This window comes from Ictalurus furcatus, chromosome 25 (genome assembly GCF_023375685.1).
Source record: "Ictalurus furcatus strain D&B chromosome 25, Billie_1.0, whole genome shotgun sequence".
Taxonomy (NCBI): domain Eukaryota; kingdom Metazoa; phylum Chordata; class Actinopteri; order Siluriformes; family Ictaluridae; genus Ictalurus; species Ictalurus furcatus.
In genome coordinates, this window is record NC_071279.1 from 16,800,810 (window position 1) to 16,825,046 (window position 24,237).

The 24,237-nt window shown below is 41.0% G+C and overlaps 1 protein-coding gene across 9 annotated transcripts in view; it reads left to right on the forward strand.

The window, feature by feature from the left end:
- The first annotated feature begins 250 nt into the window (after nt 1-250).
- Nucleotides 251-24,237, forward strand: part of igf2r (insulin-like growth factor 2 receptor) — a 47,184-nt gene continuing 23,197 nt past the window's right edge. Inside the window, exons 1-18 of one of the 9 annotated variants that reach the window (XM_053613583.1) lie at nt 447-584; nt 883-906; nt 1,014-1,291; nt 1,441-1,502; nt 1,729-1,868; nt 9,033-9,151; nt 11,621-11,719; nt 12,325-12,457; nt 12,953-13,064; nt 13,163-13,256; nt 15,074-15,233; nt 15,546-15,732; nt 16,159-16,262; nt 17,653-17,808; nt 18,836-18,979; nt 20,701-20,988; nt 21,467-21,617; nt 21,717-21,897. In XM_053613583.1, coding sequence (XP_053469558.1) covers nt 1,745-1,868; nt 9,033-9,151; nt 11,621-11,719; nt 12,325-12,457; nt 12,953-13,064; nt 13,163-13,256; nt 15,074-15,233; nt 15,546-15,732; nt 16,159-16,262; nt 17,653-17,808; nt 18,836-18,979; nt 20,701-20,988; nt 21,467-21,617; nt 21,717-21,897 — 2,052 coding nt within the window. In that variant the 5' untranslated portion in view covers nt 447-584; nt 883-906; nt 1,014-1,291; nt 1,441-1,502; nt 1,729-1,744. The other 8 variants (XM_053613577.1, XM_053613585.1, XM_053613581.1 and 5 more) reach the window with 8 other exon arrangements.

Here is a 24,237-nt window from a genome sequence, read left to right on the forward strand (position 1 = left end):
AATAAATGAGGAAATAATGGTGAAAGAAAGGTAAAGGGAAGAGAGGTTAAATAAATCAATCAAAAAAATAAAATATAGGAAGAAAGAAATATAAAGGAAAGAATGAAAGGCGAAAGAAATAAAAACTGGAAAAGAAAGGAAATAATAAGGCCAAATCACAGTGAAACTGGAAAGAAAGGGAAGGGAGAATGGAGTGTAATTAAAATGAAAATAAATAATAATAATCATAATAATAATAATATAAACTCTGGCAGGGCGCCATATTATAACGATGACGCGGCTGAGTCACACCACGTGATCGCTTCACGCGCCTGCTCGTCATGTGACTCATGCGGTTAGCATAGACAGTTCCTAATTCGGCTAGTCACATATACACACAACACACACACAACACGCACACACACAGTGCTGTATCATGTCGGAGAGCGCGTATTAAAGTGTGTATTGTCGGGTTTGAGTACACGGTGCAGTATGAGTGTTGCGGGTTCTCGGCTGGCGCTGCTGCTGCTTGTCTCCACACTGCAGTGGAGTTTGTTCCGGACTCAGAGCTCCGGTGACGGCGCGTGGAAACAGGACCTGTGCAGGTAACTCCAGGAACAGCTGCTAGCATGTTAGCCTGTTAGCTTAGCATGTAGCAGCACTGAAAGCTGTAGGAGAGTGTAAAGATGTTGAAGTGTATTTCCTCGTACACAGCTCTACAAAAAAACCCTGCTTTCTCTCTGAGTGTTTGGGTACATGTTTAAATCTTTAATAAATAAAAATAAAAAGATTAAAAAAAACCCCTCAGTTCATACATACACGATTTCTAGACACAGCTAACCCTTCCAATGTTTGTGATTAACATTATTATTATTATTGTTATTATTGTTATTATACATACAGAGAACAGCACAAGCAGGTCAGCTGGTAAAAATGAGCTTTTCCAAAGATTTCACTATTAATAAGGTTGTTTGTTTATATATATAATATATATGAGGTTATTTTGGAATTTTGTGCACGATAAAATATAAAAGCAGAAGGAGAATGGTGTGAAAAAGAGGGAAGCCAGGAGGCTGGGGCTGATTTCTTTCCAGCCCAGACTGTATAATCATGCAGCCAATCAGAGAGCGGCATGTCAGGTGACACGCCCCCTAGAGTTCATCCCAACTAATCGTTTTTCGCAGCGTGGTCGAAATACGGTTTCGTGTCTAGCGGACATGTACGAAGCGAATTATCGTATAGTTTATAGCTAAACAATTACAACACATGCAAATAACTCTAGGACAAGACACTCCAATACACATGATAAAAGGTACTGACACAGACTACCAAAAAAATTCCTTTTTTTCCCCCGTCAAGGTGCCTTTGGAGGAGGAATTAAAACGCAGACCGACTAAACACACGTTATTCCATGAAACTAACTAAACTAACATCTTCCTGTCATCTCTATTCCACTTCTAGATGTAATACTGTGCCTTCTTCCGATCTTCACACAGAGTCGTGATTCCTGAAGAAAGATTTCTGTTGGTTTAAAAAAAATAATAATAATCTCATCACTTGCTGTTTTATTTGAAACGTTGAGGTTGTTTTCCCACTGTGCGAATCAATAATTCCCCCATCTTAAATCATAAGGGATGCAAACTTTTGCACCGTATGTAGGCTGTATGTTCTGTAAGTTTTGTCAATGTGGTTATATCTGTCGTTTATTTAACAGGAAAACATTTCTACCTGTTTTTATTTTTATTGTAGGTATAAATGGGAGGCCATGGACCAGGACAACAAAATAAAATACACCCTGAAGCTGTGTTCTTCGTCTCCGGAGACGGCCTGCGGCCCGGACACTGCCGTTTGCGCCCAGGATCTCGTCAGCGGCCAGAGCCAGTCAGTGGGTAAGTGGGATTTTTTTTTAGTCATTGAGCGAGCCAAATGAAAGATGAAGCTTAGGAGCAAAAATAAAGCAAAATCAGATCGCACCAAAATCTGGAACAGGCATATAAGATACTTGAGTTTTTTTTTGTTGTTTTGCTTGTTTGTTTGTTTGTTTGTTTTTTCAAATGCCGTGGGGAGGACGAGTTCAAAGGAAAGAGTGTGGAAAATAATCTATACCTGATATGTTATAAGAGTTGTGAAATTGCTGATTCAGGCTGGATTCTTTCAAGAGTTTTGTCTTGGCCAGTTTGAGTAGGAGGTTGTTTTGTTTTGTTTTTTTGTTTTTTACAGCTTCGCAGCGTTTAGTCATGTGCTACTTTTAATGCCTTTTATTTGTTTGTACTCTTAGAGAAGCTTTAAAAAACTCCCTGCCCAAAGACTCCCAGAGAGACACAGTAATTTCAGTGTAATGCAATTTTCCATTTCTACCACAGAAAAAAATATGAAGCGCTTCTGTGCTCTTTAGATGCCTCGGTGCGGTTCTTTAAGCAGGTGCTAACGCAGCAATAACGCGAGCGATGTCCGAGAGCATCTGAACCATCCGCTTTCATGCTAACTCTACCGCACTGAGAAAGTGAGTCAACTCGGAAGCAGGAACTGAATCATACATGCTACATGTGGTGTTCTGGGTTTTTTTATTATTATTATTTATTTATTTTTTTTATGTAGATGTGAGCTGCTAAACTGTGCCACTGTGTTTAAAGACATAAAACAAGAGAGACAAAAAAAGACAAAACAAACTTGGTAACGAACTCTACTGCAGTGAGAAAGAGAGTCAAGTGAGTCAACTCTGAATCGACTTGGCAGCCGGAAGTGAATCAAACATGCTACGTGTGTTGTTTTGGGGGTTTTTTGGGTTGTTTTTTTTTTTTACCAGATGTGAGCTGCTAAACTGTGCCACTGTGTTTAAAGACATAAAACAAGAGAGACAAAAAAAGACAAAACAAACTGTGGATTTGGTAACGAACTCAAGTGAGTCAACTCTGAATCGACTCGGCTGCAGGAAGTGAATCAAAAATGCATTGTGTTTTTATATAATGTATATAAAATAAAAAAAAGAGACCAAATAAATAATTGTTGCATTTTATACAAAAGAGGTATTTTAAACTAGTTATTTCTACAATTATTGAATAGCTTATAAAGTGCTGGCTCTGAGATCTTCGTATTCTGGTGATTTCTACTCACACTTGGTAAAGGTTCATTAAAAAACAAAATGTAATTGTGTTTATATATATATTTTTATTTTTCTTCGCGTATTTCTGACCGACAAATGAAGAGTTTTATGCAGACATTTTGATCTCTACACTCACCTCGGCCAACTTTTTCTACATTTCCACAATACACCATATGTATCATGATTATTATGTATCATCATTTTTATATATATATATATATATATATATATATATATATATATATATATATATATGTATATGTGTGTGTGTGTGTGTGTGTGTATATATATAAAATGTAGATAGCTAGGTTTCCTAAGAAACTGCTAGAAAATATATCATGTCTATAAAAATGAATGTTTTTATTTTATCTGTAAAAATTTGCATTTTATAGGCAGCGTTTTAATGCCACACAAGTTTTAATATCACGTCAACTGCTTCTAGTCAGTTTGTAATTATAAAAAAAAAAGATATCTCAATATCAACGAAAAGTGTATTGTGACATAATTTATTGCTGTATTATCATATCGTGATCTCACCCAGCTCTGATTCGGTTTCTTTAAAACTCTCATTTATCAAAAAGAAATTGTAAATAAACTCATGTGGGAAGAATGTCATTGATCGTCAGTGATCACATCATCAATAGCTCTAAAAGGTGAAAGGTCGGCTTGCTGATGTAGTCGGTGTTACAATAATAAAAATCATTTAGTTAAGTTAGAGAACATGCGCAATGATTAAAAAGGGCTCGATTCGGCATGAGTCAGAGTCGCAGCACAGATCAGCGGGAGTCAGATTTCATTTATCACGTGACGAGGGCGAGCCGACCGACGAGACGGTGGCAGAAGATTTGATTTCAAAGCGAAATGTAAAAGCACCTATTTGCCAGTATTTTGGATGATCATGAATAATAATGAACGATTAACCGGTGGGAAAATTTCCTCAGCGTCACACCCCTAGCGAAAGGTCTTTATCTTGCGTAACCCGGTGTTAGTGTTAGTGGGCGCGTCTCGATCAGCTCTCCAGGTGGTGAATCAGTATATAGTGTACACGAGTTGGGACAGTGGTAAGAACCCTGTCTCACTACACATTAGGACACCGATGACTCGGTTTCCGGCATCATGACGACGCACTCGCGTTGTAAAACGTCACCGCTGGCGTTTATCAGCACCACGCAGGACCGATATCTTTCTGATATTATACGTCGTATAAATTTGTTCGCTTCATCACACGCGTTCCTGTCACGGTACTTCAAACAGGATCGTAGGCTCGCTGAAACGTCGTTAGACTCAAACAAACCGTATATAGAACGTCAAGTAAAGTTAAAAATCGTGAACGTACTGTAAGTAATCATGTGAGAGCTACAACCACGATAACAAGCTATTTATGTTCGTAGACTAAGTTAGTTCGTCCGCCATTTTGTTTTTTTTTGTTTTTTTACAGAGCGAAGGATTTTGCGAGCTTAAAATGGCCGACTCCCTGATTGGCGCCCTGACTACTGAACTCGGGAGCTGATTGAGACGCACCCGGTGTTTACGCCTGTGTTCTGTCTAGTGTTTATATGAAGTCCAGCTCGTAAAGTCACATCATTACCTGGTGTCCTTTAGAGCTTTAAAACTAAACAGCACTTTATCTGTCCTCATTCAGAGTCAGCTGATCTGTGTATGAAACCCGGAACAACCCAGTGAGGGTGTGTGTGTGTGTGTGTGTGTGTGTGTGTGTGTGTGTGTGTGTGTGTGTGTTTTTCCCCTCCCTTTTTTTTTTTTTTAAGAGCAGGACTGGTGTTGTCTTTGTGAGCTTTACTTTTGTCTGAGTGTTGATTTGATCACTGGGCCGGTGTTATTTTAGCAGTAAGTAGGTCACGGTTATGGTGCAGCAGGTGTTTTTCAGGAGCACTTCCTGTTCCTCAGCCTGCGCTGGGATCGGCACACTGGAACAGATGAAGTACTCCGAACGGAGAAGTTTTGTGCTGGTGGGTGTAGTGGAGGTTGTTCCAGGATGACGTTCTCACGCTGTGTATCCCTCTGGGGTTTACGCCGTGACGTCGGCTCTCTGAGCGGGAGAGTTATAGACCTCCAGAACATCTAGAACATCTTCGTACCGACTGACGTTTATTTATTAATCATGTTTATTAATGTTCTTTGACTAGTGCACTGGTTCTCACGGTCAGGCTGTAAATCATAGTCAGGAGATTATTTTAGTGGTTAATACGTTGGATTACTGGTTGGAAGGTCACGAGTTCAAACCCCAGCGCTGCCAAGCTGTCACTGTTGGGCCCTTGAGTAAGGCCCTTAATCCTCTACTGCTCAGCTGTAGAAAGGAGATGAGATGGGTCGGACGAGAGCATCTGATAAAAGCTGTAAAAGGTAAAGGTAGTGACGGTGGAAACCTGGCAAGCTGAGCCAGCGGTATCCAAGATATTACTCTGTCCGTCTGAGTGATTAGTCTTTTTTCTTTCTTTACGTCTTTTTCTTCCCTGCTTCCTTCCTCACTCATCTTTCTTTCGTTCTTCCTTCTTTCCTTTCTCCCTGCATCACCTTTTTTGTGTTCTCCTTCCTTCCTCCATCACCTTTCTTTCTTTCTTTCTTTCTTTCTCCCTCCCTCACCTTTTTTTCTCTTCCTCCCTTACCTTTCTTTCTTTCTCCCTCCCTCGCCTTTCTTTCTCCCTCCCTCGCCTTTCTTTCTTCCTCCCTCGCCTTTCTTTCTCTTCCTCCCTCACCTTTCTTTCTTTCTCCCTCCCTCACCTTTCTTTCTTTCTCCCTCCCTCGCCTTTCTTTCTCTTCCTCCCTCGCCTTTCTTTCTCTTCCTCCCTCGCCTTTCTTTCTCCCTCCCTCGCCTTTCTTTCTCCCTCCCTCGCCTTTTTTTCTCTTCCTCCCTCACCTTTCTTTCTCCCTCCCTCACCTTTTTTCTCCCTCCCTCACCTTTCTTTCTTTCTTTCTTTCTTTCTTCCTCCCTCACCTTTCTTTCTTCCTTCCTCCCTCATCATTCTTTCTTTCTTTTTCTTCCTCCCTCACCTTTCTTTCTTCCTCCCTCCCTCACCTTTCTTTCTTCCTCCCTCATCTTTCTTTCTTTTTTCTTCCTCCCTCACCTTTCTTTCTTCCTTCCTCCCTCACCTTTCTTTCTTCCTCCCTCCCTCACCTTTCTTTCTTCCTCCCTCCCTCACCTTTCTTTCTTCCTCCCTCCCTCACCTTTCTTTCTTCCTCCCTCCCTCACCTTTCTTTCTTCCTCCCTCATCTTTCTTTCTTTCTTTTTCTTCCTCCCTCCCTCACCTTTCTTTCTTCCTCCCTCCCTCACCTTTCTTTCTTTCTTCCTCCCTCACCTTTCTTTCATTCTCCCTCACTTTTCTTTCTTGCTTTTTCTTCCTTCCTTCCTCCCTCATCTTTCTTTCTTTTAGTTCTTTCCCTCCTTCCTCCATCCATCACCTTTCTTTCATTGTTCCTTCCTTCCTCCCTCCCTCACTTTTTTCTTGTGTTCTTCCTCCCTTCCTTCCTCCCTCATCTTTCTTTCGTTCTTCCTTCTTTCCTTCCTTCCTCATCTTTCTTTCGTTCTTCCTTCTTTCCTTCCTTCCTCATCTTTCTTTCGTCCTTCCTTGTTTCCTTCCTCCCTCATCTTTCTTTCGTCCTTCCTTGTTTCCTTCCTCCCTCATCTTTCTTTCGTTCTTTCTTTTTCTTCTGTTATTCCTCCCTTCCTTCCTTCCTCCCTCACCTTCTTTTTTCTTTCTTTTGTAAAAGCATTTCTATGTATGTCTACTTGTGTATGTGGCAGATAAACACTATTTATTTATTTATTTATTTATTTATTTGCCTGTTTGTTTGTTTATTCATTGAGGGAGGAGACTACTGAGGTCACCTGACCAACATTATATGACCTAGAACATGCATGTTGCGTGTATTGAGACTGCGTGGTCGACGGAGAACATGATAAACACGAGTTTCATTTCAGTGTTGTACCGATCGTGTAGAGGAAGGTTTCAGGTCCAACAGCAGCTCTTCTGTTCTCACAGTCCGGCACCATGTGTTTATTATGGAAGCTTATGCTTCAAAATAAGTTACGCTGTGATTAATCACACATCCCGTGTGTGTGTGTGTGTGCTGTAGCTTAGAGCGGGGATAACCAATCTACTGATTAGTCATGCACCCGATAAGTAATATATCACAGTTTGTGAAATTAGCACTGTGTTGTGTTCGGAAAATGGCCACATGTTTCCCAGCTGAGAATCTCTTCACCATCTTACAGGAGCTGAGTCTGAAATAAGCACCTTTTAGTAAAAAAAAAAAAAAAAAACAAACTGCTGTCTTCAGAGCGTGTCAGCTTTTATCAACTTGAAATGTTTCCTACGTGTTCAGCCTCCTCCAGAAAGGAGTGCAGGCGTAATCACATTTCTGCAGCGTCTACAGTCTCCTAATGCACATCTCACCGTGATGCAGGGAGAAAAAGAATTCCATAACAGGATTTGACATATGTATTCCAATCAGCCATAACATTAAAATCACCTGCCTAATGTTCTGCGGTCCCCCTCGCGCTGCCAAAACAGCTCTGAGCCGTCGAGGCATGGACTCCACGAGACCTCTGAAGGTGTGCTGTGGTTTCTGGCACCAAGACGTTAGCAGCAGATCCTTTAAGTCCTGTAAATTGCGAGGTGGGGCCTCCATAGATCAGACTTGTCACATCCCACAGACGCTGGATCAGATTGAGATCTGGGGAATTTAGAGGCCGAGTCAATACCTTGAACTCTTTGTCATGTTCCTCAAACCGTTCCTGAACGAGAGGCTGGAAAAGGTACTTGGTCCGCAGCAGTGTTTAGGAAGGTGTCAAAGTAACATTCACATGAATTCCAGGACCCAAGGTTTCCCAGCAGAACATCGCCCAGAGCATCACACTTCCTCCACCGGCTCGCCTTCTTCCCATGGTGCATCCAGTTCTGATGTCCATTGTAGGAGCTTTCGGTGGTGTACAGGGGGTCAGCACGGGCACTCTGACCGTTCTGCAGCTACGCAGCTCCGTACACAGGAAGCTGTGATACACTGTGTGTTCTGACTCCTTTCTATCAGAACCAGCGGTAACCTTTTCAGCAATTTGTGCTACAGTAGCTCTTCTCTGGGATTGGACCAGACGGGCTCGACTTCTCTCACCACATGCATCACTAAGCCTTGGGCGCCCATGACCCTGTCTCCGGTTCAGCGGTGACGGTCCTTCCTTGGACCATTTTGGTAGGTACTAACCCCTGCATACCGGGAACACCCCACAAGATCTGTTGTTTTAGAGATGCTCTAACCCAGTCATCTAATCATCACTATTTGGCCCTTGTCAAAGTCACTCAGATCCTTAAGTTTGTCCATTTTTCCTGCTTCCAACACATCGACTTTGAGAACTGACTGTGCACTTGCTGCATAACAAATATATCCCTTCCCTTGACAGGTGCCACTGTAACAATATAATCAATGTTCTTCACATCACCTGTCAGTGGCTTTAATGCTATGGCTGATCGGGGGGTGTGTGTGTGTGTGTGTGTATGTATGTATATATATATAATATATAAATTCATTATATTCTCATGTTATATAATTATATACTTGGTGGTGGTAGTAGTATAAAATAATAAATATTACATTGATTATAGTTGCAATGTGAGTGATTTTTATGTGAAAGCCATGTAGGCTTGTCTGAGTCATGTTTTTAGCCTTGTAAATGTTTTTTACGCACTTCAAGTCCTTTTTTTTTTTCTTTCCAAAAGAATAATTTAAAAGCTTTGTAGGTTTTAAAGAAACTGCCGATCCTCACAGTTTCATACGGTTTCGGTAAAGAACGCGTGGTATCGTGCCGTCTCTATCAAACACTGTTCTCCCCTCACTGTTGTGTGACTGATTTATTGATGTATTGATTTCTTTGTCATGTATGTCATAGACTTAATGACTCTTTTTTTTTTTTTTTCCCCCTTGGTCTTCTTATTTTCAGGTGATCTCTCCTTGCAGACATTCTCCAACTCCATGCTCACCTTTAACAGCACCCGGGCCTGCCAAAGCGAGAGCAGCAAAGTGCAAAGCAGCATCAGTTTCCAGTGCGGCAAAACAATGGTAAAGTTCAATAACATAAAAGCTGCTCATACGACCCGAATGGAACTTTTTGTTTTGTTTTTTTTAACTTCCTCTCTGGTAACATTGAGTAATTGAGTAATCATTGCGGCAGATGCGAGAATAATTTCGTTTAAAGCGAAACCTCTGATGAATTATTTCCCGTCCATCAAACCTGTGGTGGGTCACAAGCCAAGCAGCTGCGCCATGCTTCTGATTTATTATACACATAACTGACTGACTTCTTAGTCATTTAGGTAGAAAAAAAAAAAGGTGGGCATGTTTTTAGTGTGAAGAAGTAAATGGAAAGCAGTAAGATATATATAAAAATAGCGCATACACAGTGCTGTGGAAAAGTATTTGATTTCTTCTGTTTTCATGTATATCTCATACTAAGTAGTTTTAGATCTTGAAATGAAATACAACATAAAGTAAAAGCAAAAAAAAAAAAAAAAACAGTTATCAAACCCCAAATGTGAAAAGCTAATTGCCCCCTTAAACTTAAAATCTGGTTGTGCCACCTTCAGCAGTAATAACCGCAAGTAAACGCTTCTGAGAACTTGAGATCGGTCTTTGGGCCCACTCTTCTTTGCAGAACTGCTTTAGTTCAGCCACACTGGAAGGTTTTCGAGCACAAACTGCTCGTTTAAGGCTCTGCCACAGCATCTCAATTGGTTCAAGTCAGGACTTTGACTAGGCCACTCCAAAACTTTAATTTAGCTTTTATTTTTAACCGTTTAACCAGGTGGACTTACTCCTGTTCTTTGGGTCGCTGTCTTGGCCTGGTTGCGTCTAGTCCAGCTGAACCCCATTATGAATGCAGTTTCATAGATTTGTGGAATTACTAACTATGGGGGCAAATACATTTTCACACAGGCCCAGTTGGTATTGGATAACGTTTTTTTTTTTTTGCTTCAATAATTAACATTTATCATTTAAAAACTATATTTTGTGTTTACTCAGGTTACCTTACTGGTATTACTTTACTGGTATCTCATACCAGTTTAGTATGAGGTGTGCACTGAATTTCTGAACCGGTTTAGTATGAGGTGTGCGCTGAATTTCTGAACCGGTTTAGTATGAGGTGTGCGCTGAATTTCTGAACCGGTTTAGTACGACGCGTGCGCTGAATTTCTGAACCGGTTTAGTACGACGCGTGCGCTGAATTTCTGAACCGGTTTAGTACGACGCGTGCGCTGAATTTCTGAACCGGTTTAGTACGACGCGTGCGCTGAATTTCTGAACCGGTTTAGTACGAGGTGTGCGCTGAATTTCTGAACCGGTTTAGTATGACGCGTGCGCTGAATTTCTGAACCGGTTTAGTACGACGCGTGCGCTGAATTTCTGAACCGGTTTAGTACGAGGTGTGCACAAAAACAGAAGAAATCAGGAAATCAAGCAAATACTTTTTCACAGTTCCATTCAGGTTTGCTGTATATCAGCTGAAATGAAGGTAAACAGTGAAATAAGAATGACATGAACAGTTCAAAGTTCAGAGCTGGTGAAAGATTCGTCAGGCTGGGGTTTATTTTCGTTTTGGTTCATTCGAGCCACTTAATTCCACTTAACAGGTCAGCGAGTAAAACTAACTTCTGAGCTGGGATTAATGTTGAAAACTCTTCTCTGTATTCGCACTCTTGTCCAGCATTTTGTTATGCACAGTGAAGAATATCCAACAACAACCTCGCTACAAGCTAGCTAACGTTAATAATAAGAATGATGTATATTTTCCTCCTCAAAAGGCCAAGCTGTCTAGACGGATGGATAGATAGATTGACAAGCGAACATGCCTCTGTATGTTGATTGTTTTAAAGTAAATACTTGTATATGTATATACAGGATAACACATTTAAAAGTAAAGCGGTGTTGCCGTGAGCAGCCATTTTGATTTCACGTGAAGTTTAACGTTTTTTTTACTACTGATTCGCAGACAGATTATTCGCTAAATTATATATCATGATGCGTATCGTAGAAACGTCCTCGTTTATGGCGACGTGATCTTTTCGTCGTCTCACCCAGCCCTGTGTGAAAGTATTTGGATTTATTTTAAACAAAACTTCAAACCGAATCGAAGATCTAGATTAAAGTTGAGTCTTTGTTGGCGCTGCAGTGCTAGCATAATGTTTCTCATTATCCGATTTGATTTTAGATCAGATTCACTTCAGATCAGCCATGTCAGTCGGCAATCACCGATCTGATCTTGAGTTTTAGGGAAACGGAGCTGATTTGACCCTGCTGTCATAGGTCACCTGATAGTCATTCACTTGGCAAACAAAAAAGGGAACTTCATGGGAAGTTCATGAGAGTCATTTCCTCACCACAATTGAACCATAACCTCTTAGCGATACAACTTCCCTGTGCGATACCGTTTTCTAATGTAGATGTAGAACAACACAAATCCCAGCATGCTCCTCGTTTAATGGTGTTTGTTTGTTTGTTTGTTTGTTTGTTTGTTTTTTCCCCATCCAAAAGGGGACGCCAGAGTTCGTCACAGTGTCTCAGTGCATTCATCACTTTGAATGGAGAACTTACGCAGCCTGCAGAAGAGACAAGTTCAAACCACTTAAGGAGGTGAGTGCGGTGGGGTCAGGGGTACGGAAGTGTGTGTGTGTGCGTGTGTGTGTGAAGGGGTGGGAGGTGATTGTCACCAAAACCACAAAAGAGCACATTGTCAACGAGAAGTGACTTTTGTGACATTTCAGATTAACGACTTCAGGGCACGCTGGAAACGGAAAATTAATCAACACCGTGGCGGTGTGACGCCATGACGCGAAGCGGAGTTCTCGTTATCACCCAGACGCCGATTATTTTCCAATAAAAGCACACGTTTTATTTTCCTTATTCCATACTAATTACATTATTATTATTTTTATATTTTTGGCAATGATTTTATTTATTTACTTATTTATTTTTCGTCTGAATGGTGTTCTAAGCCACTTTAATATGTATAAATATTATCTTATTTCTTATTGAAGTATGAAGGTGTTTACAGGAAACTGTTCTTGTCTTTGACCCATATTTTCCTTCTTTGCTTGCAGTTGCATGTCGTATAGCTTGAGAACGTAATCGATCATATCGTGTATCAGTGTGTTGTTTGTTTGTTTGGTTTTGTTTTGTTTTGTTTTTTCCACCCAGTCTCGGTAAACGCCCTTTTATTTCTTTCGCTTGTCTTCAAGGTTCCCTGCTACGTCTTTGATTCGGATGGAAAAAAACACGACCTCAACCCCCTTATCAAAGTCACAGATGGCTACCTGGTCGATGACTCGGACGACAGCGTCGACTTTTATATTAACGTGTGCAGAAATTTGGGTGAGTACGTCTCGCAGCCGTGTCCTGGATCAGTTCTGTTTTTTTAAATTTTTTTTTTATTTAAAGACTGTCTTTCGGCTGCGGTTGGTATCGGTGATATCAGGCCGTGCCCATTGGGATCAGACACCTTTATTGGAGGCAGGAGAAGAGAATTAGAAATGAAACACGTTTTTTTTGTTTTGTGCCAAAATGGCCGAGGAGAGCTTTCACAGTGGCGTGAAAATAAATAAGGTCACTGGTAGGCAGAGTACTATTTTGACACATTTGTAGCAGTAGTATGGCCTTTAAAAATGTTTATTTTTTTATTCATTTAAATTTAAATGATGATTACAGCAGATGATTACTGCCTCCTGCTGGTATGGCGAGCTATTTTCTTTAACACAAGCGCAGAATGTATGTGTGTGTTGGCCGTCAGCTAGCATCAGCATATATTGTAATCATTAGCAAGAAATACTGAATCTTACTGAGTCACTAATCGCCTTTGTTCGTGTCTAGACCGAGAAAATAGCCCATGTCCGAAAGGCTCCGCCGCCTGTTGGACTAAAGAAGGCAAATCAGTCAGCATGGGGAAACCGGACAAGTCTCTGGAGGTCATCTCTAATGACAGGTACACACTCACACAGCCGTATTACAGCTCGCCGTCATCTCAAGCCTGCATGTTGGTGTGAGTTTGTGTTGATGTGTGTCTGTGTGTGTGTGTGGCAGGTTGAGGCTGCGGTATGAGTCTGAAAACAAGACATGTAAAGGGCACAAGCCTGCAGTCACCATCACCTTCATCTGCCCCTCTAAGAGACAGCAGGTAAGCTTGTACTCATGAAAACATGTTTACACGTGTAGCAGGCTTGTCGAAACTCGAGACTGTAAATGTCTTCTGACAAACAACTTCACCACGTCAACGATTATACGCCTTACTTTATTAAACAACACCACTTTTAAAAACAAAAATGTATTATTAGACTTAGATTGTTATCTGCTGTTACTATAGTAACAATAACTTACTAGAATGAGGGCATTAATATGAACAGCAGTTCCTGTTAGTCAGAATTGATGTCCGAGCCGTGCGCACACCTTCTGACCAATCGGGAATTCAAACATACTGTGGTTTTAAAGCAATATAATGTCTATATCGTAACAAATTACATCACAGTACACTATTCTGAGATATTGTATTCATTGTGATTAAGATTATTATTATTATTTTTATTTTTTACAACATTTTCACAGTTAAGTAAAATTTCACGTTAAATAAAAGTGCCGTTGAACTCGACCAGACCTTCCTTGTGTGTGAATTACAGAGTTAGCCAAGTTTTGCCAAGTTCTAACAAACAGATTGTAGAAAAAAATGTATATATAAATAATTTTTTTAAAAAAAATAGATCACACGTTGAGAAACATTCCCAGTAAAGGAAGTCTGTACCCGCTGTGGTTGCTTCATTCATCAGTGAGCAACCTGCTGAAACAAACGCAATAATATAACTGTTTTTGGTCTTTGGTGTCATCTGGATGCATAATTATATGCAAGTAATATTGTTTAAAAATAGGTATTTCTGAAGGGATAGAAACTGTGTTTTAATCTCTTTTTTTTTTTTTTTTTTTTTTTCTCGCATAAATTTAAATCTGACTCCACAAACTAAGGCAAGTCATCATTCATTAGTGGTGACAAGTCCAAAAATAAATGACACGGCCATTTAAGCCACTTTTCAGCATCCCGGAGGTTTATTCTGTGGGCGTGTGGAGCGCTTGTATCTGAAGGTCATGCTTCCCAGAATAAAGTCAGTGTGGCTGTGTTGTTTTGGTGCTCCTGGAGCTGTGACCTTCTGATCCAGCCCAGCGCATGATTTACGATAAATACCTTTTATAAATAAGCCCATCGCTCTTTTCTCTATAAACCAAAATGATGAATCTGTCTTTAGAATCAGTTCGAAGTCTGAAAGCTGAACAATTTTTCCGTTTCTTGCCACTGTCTCCACTGGATAACGGACCGTAGATTTCAATAAAGCTGCTTTGTGACGATGTATACTACCGGTCAAAGGTTTAGACACACTCGTTCTTTATTTTTATTTAATTTTCCCACATTTTAGAAGAATAATAATAATAATAAAGTCATCAAAACTCTGGAGTAACACAAATGGAACTATGGGAATTATGTCATGATTAAAAATCCTAAATAAATCCAGAATAATTTTGTATTTTATCATCTTCAAAGTCGACGCCCTTTTCACCTAGAATTTCCAGAAATGTATTCTTGGCGTTTTCTCGAGCGATTTCTTGAGGAATTTCCCCGAGATGATTTTTAAACAGTATTAAAGGAGTTCACACCGACGCCGGACTCTTATCTCCTGCTTTTCGGAATATTTCTCTCCGAGTCGTCCGTTTAAATGAAGATATATTTTGTAAATATGATGTTAGTTTTCCAGTGAAAGAAACGAATACGTCGACACGATTATATTTTTGTCTACGATGCCGATTTCACACGTTTAATCACACACCTTCAGATCGAAAGGTTTTGAAACATCACGAGAAACGGTTCAGTCGAGTGTCCACAAACTTTTGACCAGTAGCGTGCGTTGTTAAAGGCACTAAAAGTGGATTGAATTGAGCTCCGTTTCTTCTCAGGGAAGTGACCCCAAGCTCACCGCTGAGGAGAACTGTCGCTACGAGGTCGAGTGGGTGACTGAGTACGCCTGCCACAGAGACTACCTGGAGAGTCACGACTGTAAACTGACCAGCCAACAGCACGACATCTCCATCGACCTCACACACCTCACACACGGCTGTAAGTGACGACACGGGACAAGCGGCCCAAGCTATATCGCCACTGGAGCAATTCGGAATGTCGCCACAGCTCTTAGAATGTGTAGAAAATGATATTAAGGAGGGAATCAGTGCTTAAAAAGAGTGGGAACCCTGATTATAATAAATAAGTTTATGTAGCAGCTTTCAGTTAAGTAAAAGATGTAGTTGATTTTATGCTCTCACTGAGCATGAGAGCATGTGAATATCTGTCTTATTTGTTTGTTTGTTTATTTATTTATTTATTTATTTATTAAATTGATCGTATGGTTAATCATCTTGACGCGCCCTGCAGCCGGAGACGAGCCCTATTCTGCTGAGGCTAAGATCGGGAAGGACAGCTACATGTTCTATCTTAACGTGTGTGGGGAAACCAGAGCCGGCGAGTGCTCGGACGAGAAGGGCTTCGTGTCATCTTGCCAAGTGAAATTCGGAGAAACTGTGAACAAAATCGCGGGGAGGTACCAGAATCAAACTCTCAGGTGGGCAAAATCGGACTTCCTCATCTGCAGTACTTTTTATATAATAAGTTCAGTTTTTAAAAATAAAAAAAAAAAGCGGAACTAGCCCCGATTTTATTTGCATAGAATATATTCATATAGGTCCATGTTATGTTTTAAATGCGAGTGTGACAAGGCCATTTGTTAAATTCTGTTTGGGGTTATAATAACATTTTTAAATTTGCCCTAAATTACTTAAATAGACTCTGAATTAAAATACACTGTATTTATAGTTTGCACTGACCCCAAACCGAACTTTCCAAACGAATCACAGATTTTTACTTCCCATGTGACTGTCACGGCATAAGATATACTGAAAAACAGAACGTGACCGTAAAAGGTCAGACTTGTCGTAACGGATGAAGCGGTGAGAAACGGGGGTTTAAGGTTGACTCTGTTCTGACCCAGGTACTCTGATGGAGATCTGACTCTCATCTATCCAGGAGGAAATGGATGCAGCTCAGGCTTCCGGCGAATGACCATCATTAACTTTGAGTGCAACACAACTGCAGGTCAGTGACAGGCGCTCACTCGGGCGCTCATTCGGTCACTCACTAGGGCACTCGTTCGGTCAGTCACTCACTCGGGCGCTCATTCGGTCACTCACTCGGGTGCTCATTCGGTCAGTCACTCATAAGGCGCTCATTCGGTCAGTCACTCACTAGGGCACTCATTCGGTCACTCACTAGGGCACTCATTCGGTCGGTCACTCACTAGGGCACTCATTCGGTCGGTCACTCACTAGGGCACTCATTCGGTCAGTCACTCACTAGGGCACTCATTCGGTCAGTCACTCACTCGGACACTCATTCGGTCACTCACTCATAAGGCACTCATTCGGTCACTCACTCACTCGGGCGCTCATTCGGTCAGTCACTCACTCGGGCGCTCATTCGGTCACTCACTCGGGCGCTCATTCGGTCACGCACTCATTCGGTCACTCACTCATAAGGCACTCACTCGGGCGCTCATTCGGTCACTCACTCGGGCACTCATTCGGTCACTCACTCGGGCGCTCATTCGGTCACTCACTAGGGCACTCATTCGGTCAGTCACTCACTCGGGCGCTCATTCGGTCACTCACTCGGGCGCTCATTCGGTCACTCACTCATAAGGCACTCATTCAGTCAGTCTGTCAATCACTAAGTCAGTTGGTTGGGCACCTATTCAGTCTGTCTGTCAGTCAGTCATTTACTCACTCACTCAGTCAGTTGCTTAGTCAGTTGTGCCATTATTATTCAGTTAGTTAGTCACTCAGTAATTACAGTCGTTCCATCATTTGGTCAGCTCCCCAGTCATTCATTCAGACACTAGTTCAGTCAATCAATCGGTAACTCTCAAATCATTTGGTCAGTCACTCCATCCTTGTCAGTTACTTAGTCACTCAGTTGCTCACTCGGTCACTCCTTCCTCCCTTTTGTTTCTTTAAACTGCCATCCAGTCTTGTGCTCTTGTGTCTGAGGTGTCTCTGCTCTTACTAATTAAGGAGAGAGTTATTTAAACACAACCTGAATTAAACCTGACTCTTTCTTACCCATATTAGTTCATGTCTGGGGCTTAGTGTGCTTTATTTATCTGGATCAATCTCTTAAAGACCGAACTCCCTAATCTTTCTTCAATTCCTGTCTCTAAACATTTTCATATTTTTGACCGTCACCATACACATGTAGGTGGGGAAAAATATAATCAGCATAATCCATCATTTCAGAAGCCATAATCCCAATCTTTAGCCACACATTATTTCGCACTTGAATGACCTATTTTGGTCACTAATACATCGCACTCTGGATGTACTCCGCTATGGCTATAGGAGCTGCCGATGTTTTGTTATTACTGTTTTTTCTACTTTAAAATTCCTTCCTACGGTACCGTTATTGAACTTGAACGTTTTTATTTGTACAGGGAACGGCTACCCGGTGTTTACAGGAGAGGCCGACTGCACGTATTACTTTAACTGGCAGACGTCGTACGCCTGTGTAAAGGAAACCAAAGAACTGCTGTGCAGAGTCACTGATGGCAAGATGCATTATGACCTGTCCCGTCTCACTCGCTACGCAGGTGAGCGCTAGTTTCATCTGTAATGCTACAACGAGTGGTAGAGTTTTTAATGTTTTCAGATATTGTATGAGACCAATAATAATAAACATCTCCTCAAGGGAAACTTCACCATATGAACGATTACACGTGTTTTCAGTCCGTTTATACGGAGCTTCTGCTGTTCGTCGCTAAGTTGTTACTAATAACGTATTATAACGAGCGCATTAATATGAACCTATGAGTTACTGTTATGTAAGGAATAACTTAATAATGCAAGACAGAGGGGTGTTGATGCTCCACAGCGTGAAACATCTCTGTCCTGGGAAACTTCGCAAAGCACCGCGACAAACCGTTACAAAGCGCTAACGACCGAGACTCATAACAAAACATCAACGATTTCCTTTGTTAAACATCGACACGTGTTTTTAAAATCCATCTATTCTTAGTACAAGTCGCTATATATGAGCTGTTACAATAGAAACACTAATGTACTAGAATAAGTGCATTAATATTAACCTATCGGTCATGTTACAGCCAGAACTACAGTCTGAGCCGTACAAAAATAAAGCACAGCTTCCGACCAATCAGATTACAGAATTCAGCCGCTCTGTGGTATAAGGAAAATTTCATCAGCACCTTCTGACCAATCAGAATCAAGAATTCCGCATCAGCGATAGTGTAATTCTGTACACTTGTATTATTTTTGCAACGTTATGAATAAGTCGAAGAGATTCATATCTTCGTGGTACGTGATCTGTTTCATGAGCACATAAGAGTGGAGTCATATTATGAAAGACATTCGTGGTGTTATTGTATTGTGATATCTGAGCTGTTTAGTCATATTGTTATCATCCATTGCTATTACAACATCAGGGATCAAGTTCGTCAGTCATCCCTTAGCTACATGACTCTTCCTGTAATACACCCAGCGTACGAATGGAGCTTGTGCTGTTAATGGCAGCAGTGGAGTATGTTGCATGGGAGGAAATACGAACGGTAACCTAGTTTTTAATCCTTCACATCTTGCGTTTTGATGTTTGCCTTTCAGCACCTGATGGCAAGCAACAAAACTGGGAGGCGGTGGATGCTAACATTGCAGAGTCGGACAAAAAGCTGTACTACATTAACGTGTGTAATAAACTCATCAGTGGGAATGCCTCGTGTCCTGAAGATGCAGCTGTATGTGCTGTGGGTGAGTGTTACGTTACATCACGTTTCCAACAGCTAGTAAGGCTATTGTAATTATAATTCCAGTGTATTACTCTGTCTGTGTGTCTCGGTCTGTCTTTCTATCGATCTGTCTCTCTCTCTATCGATCTGTCTCTCTCTGTCTATCTATCAAGCTGTCTTTCTGTCTATCTCTCTCTCTCTCTGTCTGTCTATCGAGCTGTCTATCTGTCTGTCTATCGAGCTGTCTGCGTCTATCTCTCTGTCTGTCTGTCTGTCTATCAAGCTGTCTCTTTGTCTGTCTGTCTGTCTGTCTGTCTGTGTCTGTCTGTCTATTGATCGATCTGTATATCTGTCTTTCTATGGATCTGTCTGTCCATCTATCACTCTGTCTGTCTGTCTCTATCTATCTGTCTATCTATCCATATTGATCTGTCTATCTGTCAGTCTATACATGTCCAGATATTATAACCATATATAAGTAAAGCTTCTGGTAACAGTTTGTACTTTGCCTGTCTGTCTGTCTGTCTGTCTGTCTTTTCATGTAATTTATTAGGTTGTCCAGATATTAGATCCATTGTATAGCTAAATAATTTGGTAACAGTTTGTCGTCATACGCACGTAATGCGACGCCGCTAGCTTTAGCCTCAGGGTCACCGATAATGACTTTCTTCAGTGTACTGTTTATGTCTGCGTTATCTTTTATTCCCTACATGACCTCAGCCTCCATCAGACAGAGGAGAAATCATCACGTGACCGAGGAAGAAAGTCCTCTAAGGCAGGGGGGGCATTTTATATTAAACACCGCGGAGATCAAACAGTGCAGCACGAGGACAGTTATGTTTATATCCGAAATGCTCCACTGTGTGTAAGGGGCGGGGAAACTGGCGCAAGCTGCTTAAAAGGTTTAGTCTAATTTAAGTTAATTTCATTATATGCTGTATCTGCGCGCTTGCAGTGTAAATTCTGTCGTTTATTATAACGGAAGTGATGTGTTAGTAACGAGCCCGCGTTGCTGATCACACGCGGTGTAGACGCGCAATAGGAGCGCAAGTAAGATCTGTAATGTCTAATTAAAACATTATGATCAAAAGTAAACACAAGTAAAATAATGGTTAAAGGCAGCGAGTAACAGAAACTGCAGTGAAAGGGAGTTTTTATTATGCTTTTAGGACTGTAGTTTAATTCTGTGCTTTTTGTGCATCCATAAAAAATAATGCATAAATACTATAAAATAAATTTTGTATGTATATAAGTATTTATACATTATTATTTATGGATGCACAAAAAAGCACTGAATTAAACTACAGTCCTAAATGAATAATATGTGTAAAGTTTCAGTCTGAATTTATGTTTGTGGATTTTATTTTAAATAAACAAAAAAAAAAAAGTACTGAATGTCCCCGGCCGATTAATCGACGAAATAATCGGCCAACTAATCGATTATGAAAATAATCGTTTGTTGCAGCCCTACTCTAGGTATTAAATCCATATACATTTTTTACTTATAGGTTAATTGTATGAAGACACGATGCAAAATTAGAACGAATTTATCTGAAGAATCCTACTGTGACTGCTACCGTGTAATTTGTACTTGTTTACTGCTCATAATTTATTTTATTTATTTATTTTTTAAATATAAATGTTTTAGTATCTTAGTGACACTTCTTGTGTCTCTGTACATTTTCTTGTTGCTTAATAAAAATATATTGTGAACGTTTTACTAATTAGTTGTTCTTTCATCAGGGAAAGGAAAGTCGGTCAGCCTGGGTAAATTCCTCTCCTCGCCGCGGAAAGACCTGACGGGGAAAGACTTGCGGCTCATATACTCGGACGGAGACGAGTGCAGGAAAAACGCAAAGATTAAAAGCATCATTACTCTGAAGTGTAAGCCCGGCGACATGGACAGCCCCCCCATCATGAGGAGCGTGTCCAGCGACGGCTGCGTTTATGAGTTCGAGTGGCAGACCGCCGCTGCCTGTGTGCTCACCAGAACCAAGGGGGAAGACTGTAAAGTGGAAAAGTCCACCGCAGGTACGGAGATATCTTCTAGCCTGCTGTGTACAACGTCTTCTAGCTCTTAAATAGTCACAGGTTCTTTTCATTTCACTGAAACAGAAGGATGTTTTAAAGTTAAAAATGTTTCTAGATGTATAATAATCATGTCATTTCAAAGATACCTTTAGAAGAAAAAAAACCTACCACTTGCAGTATTTCCATGTGATTCATCTGGTTAAATTCTTGGTTTCTGGGTACATTTTTCTGGTCCTGAAGTTAGCTCCGCCCCCTAACCTGATCCGAGCTGGCTCGGCTTTCCCGTTTTTCCTTAAAACACAACTAGCAGCGTGTGGGTTTTAACAGAAAAGGGTTGAGCGGTAAAAGATGACGACGACGACGAGGACTCAACAATGTTTTTATTTCAAATGGCTCTAAAAATGATGCACTGCTCCTTTTAAAATAAAATAAATCTCTCTGAAGCAGATGTTGAATAAACACGTTCCTCTCTTTCCAGGAATTTCGTTTGACCTGACCCCGCTGAGGAAGGCTGATGGAGGTTACTACAACATATCCAATGACAAATATGACTACTTTATTAATGTATGTGGGAGTGTTAAGGCTGCAGACTGCCCTGAGAAATCAGGAGCCTGTCAGGTTGACAAGAGGCAAGTCCACTCTTCGGTGAAACTTATTTTTCTTGGAATATTTCTCGACTTTATTTATTTGTTTATTCTTTTCTGAGGTTCCCTGTTCTCGTTTTACAGTACCAAGTCTAATTCCTGGAACCTGGGCGAGTCTAACTCCAGTCTGTCATATTACGATGGCATGATTGAGCTGGACTACGTAAATGGCTCTCGGTACAACAACGAGGAACACACACAGCGCTCCACACACATCTCCTTCCTGTGTGACCTAGAGGCCGGGCCGGGCAAACCTGAGTTTCAGGTACGAAACTATACAGATAGGGTGGTAAAAGGGATGGGGGGAGAGTGAGGAGGGTTTGGATGTGGTAGCGAGGTGTATGGTTTCACCCACCAGCTGCTACTACTATTATTGTTACTACTACTACTTCTACTCCTACTGTGACTCCTGCTACTACTACTGTTACTACTACTCCTACTGCTGCTACTCATTCTACTAGTACTTCTACTACTATTACTCCTACTACTACTGTTACTACTACTCCTACTGCTGCTACTCATTCTACTAGTACTTCTACTACTGTTACTCCTCCTACTTCTACTGTTACTACTACTCCTACTGCTGCTACTCATTCTACTAGTACTTCTACTACTGTTACTCCTCCTACTTCTACTGTTACTACTACTCCTACTGCTGCTACTCATTCTACTAGTACTACTTCTACTACTGTTACTCCTCCTACTACTACTGTTACTACTACTCCTACTGCTGCTACTCATTCTACTAGTACTTCTACTACTGTTACTCCTCCTACTTCTACTGTTACTACTACTCCTACTGCTGCTACTCATTCTACTAGTACTACTTCTACTACTGTTACTCCTCCTACTACTACTGTTACTACTACTCCTACTGCTGCTACTCATTCTACTAGTACTTCTACTACTGTTACTCCTCCTACTTCTACTGTTACTACTACTCCTACTGCTGCTACTCATTCTACTAGTACTTCTACTACTGTTACTCCTCCTACTTCTACTGTTACTACTACTCCTACTGCTGCTACTCATTCTACTAGTACTTCTACTACTGTTACTCCTCCTACTTCTACTGTTACTACTACTCCTACTGCTGCTACTCATTCTACTAGTACTACTTCTACTACTGTTACTCCTCCTACTACTACTGTTACTACTACTCCTACTGCTGCTACTCATTCTACTAGTACTTCTACTACTGTTACTCCTCCTACTACTGTTACTACTACTCCTACTGCTGCTACTCATTCTACTAGTACTTCTACTACTGTTACTCCTCCTACTTCTACTGTTACTACTACTCCTACTGCTGCTACTCATTCTACTGGTACTTCTACTACTGTTACTCCTCCTACTTCTACTGTTACTACTACTCGTACTGCTGCTACTCATTCTACTAGTACTTCTACTACTGTTACTCCTCCTACTTCTACTGTTACTACTACTCCTACTGCTGCTACTCATTCTACTAGTACTACTTCTACTACTGTTACTCCTCCTACTTCTACTGTTACTACTACTCCTACTGCTGCTACTCATTCTACTGGTACTTCTACTACTGTTACTCCTCCTACTACTGTTACTACTACTCGTACTGCTGCTACTCATTCTACTAGTACTTCTACTACTGTTACTCCTCCTACTACTGTTACTACTACTCCTACTGCTGCTACTCATTCTACTAGTACTTCTACTACTGTTACTCCTCCTACTTCTACTGTTACTACTACTCGTACTGCTGCTACTCATTCTACTAGTACTTCTACTACTGTTACTCCTCCTACTACTGTTACTACTACTCCTACTGCTGCTACTCATTCTACTAGTACTTCTACTACTGTTACTCCTCCTACTTCTACTGTTACTACTACTCCTACTGCTGCTACTCATTCTACTAGTACTTCTACTACTGTTACTCCTCCTACTTCTACTGTTACTACTACTCCTACTGCTGCTACTCATTCTACTAGTACTACTTCTACTACTGTTACTCCTCCTACTACTACTGTTACTACTACTCCTACTGCTGCTACTCATTCTACTAGTACTTCTACTACTGTTACTCCTCCTACTACTGTTACTACTACTCCTACTGCTGCTACTCATTCCACTAGTACTTCTACTACTGTTACTCCTCCTACTTCTACTGTTACTACTACTCGTACTGCTGCTACTCATTCTACTAGTACTTCTACTACTGTTACTCCTCCTACTACTGTTACTACTACTCCTACTGCTGCTACTCATTCTACTAGTACTTCTACTACTGTTACTCCTCCTACTTCTACTGTTACTACTACTCGTACTGCTGCTACTCATTCTACTAGTACTTCTACTACTGTTACTCCTCCTACTACTGTTACTACTACTCCTACTGCTGCTACTCATTCTACTAGTACTTCTACTACTGTTACTCCTCCTACTTCTACTGTTACTACTACTCCTACTGCTGCTACTCATTCTACTAGTACTTCTACTACTGTTACTCCTCCTACTTCTACTGTTACTACTACTCCTACTGCTGCTACTCATTCTACTAGTACTACTTCTACTACTGTTACTCCTCCTACTACTACTGTTACTACTACTCCTACTGCTGCTACTC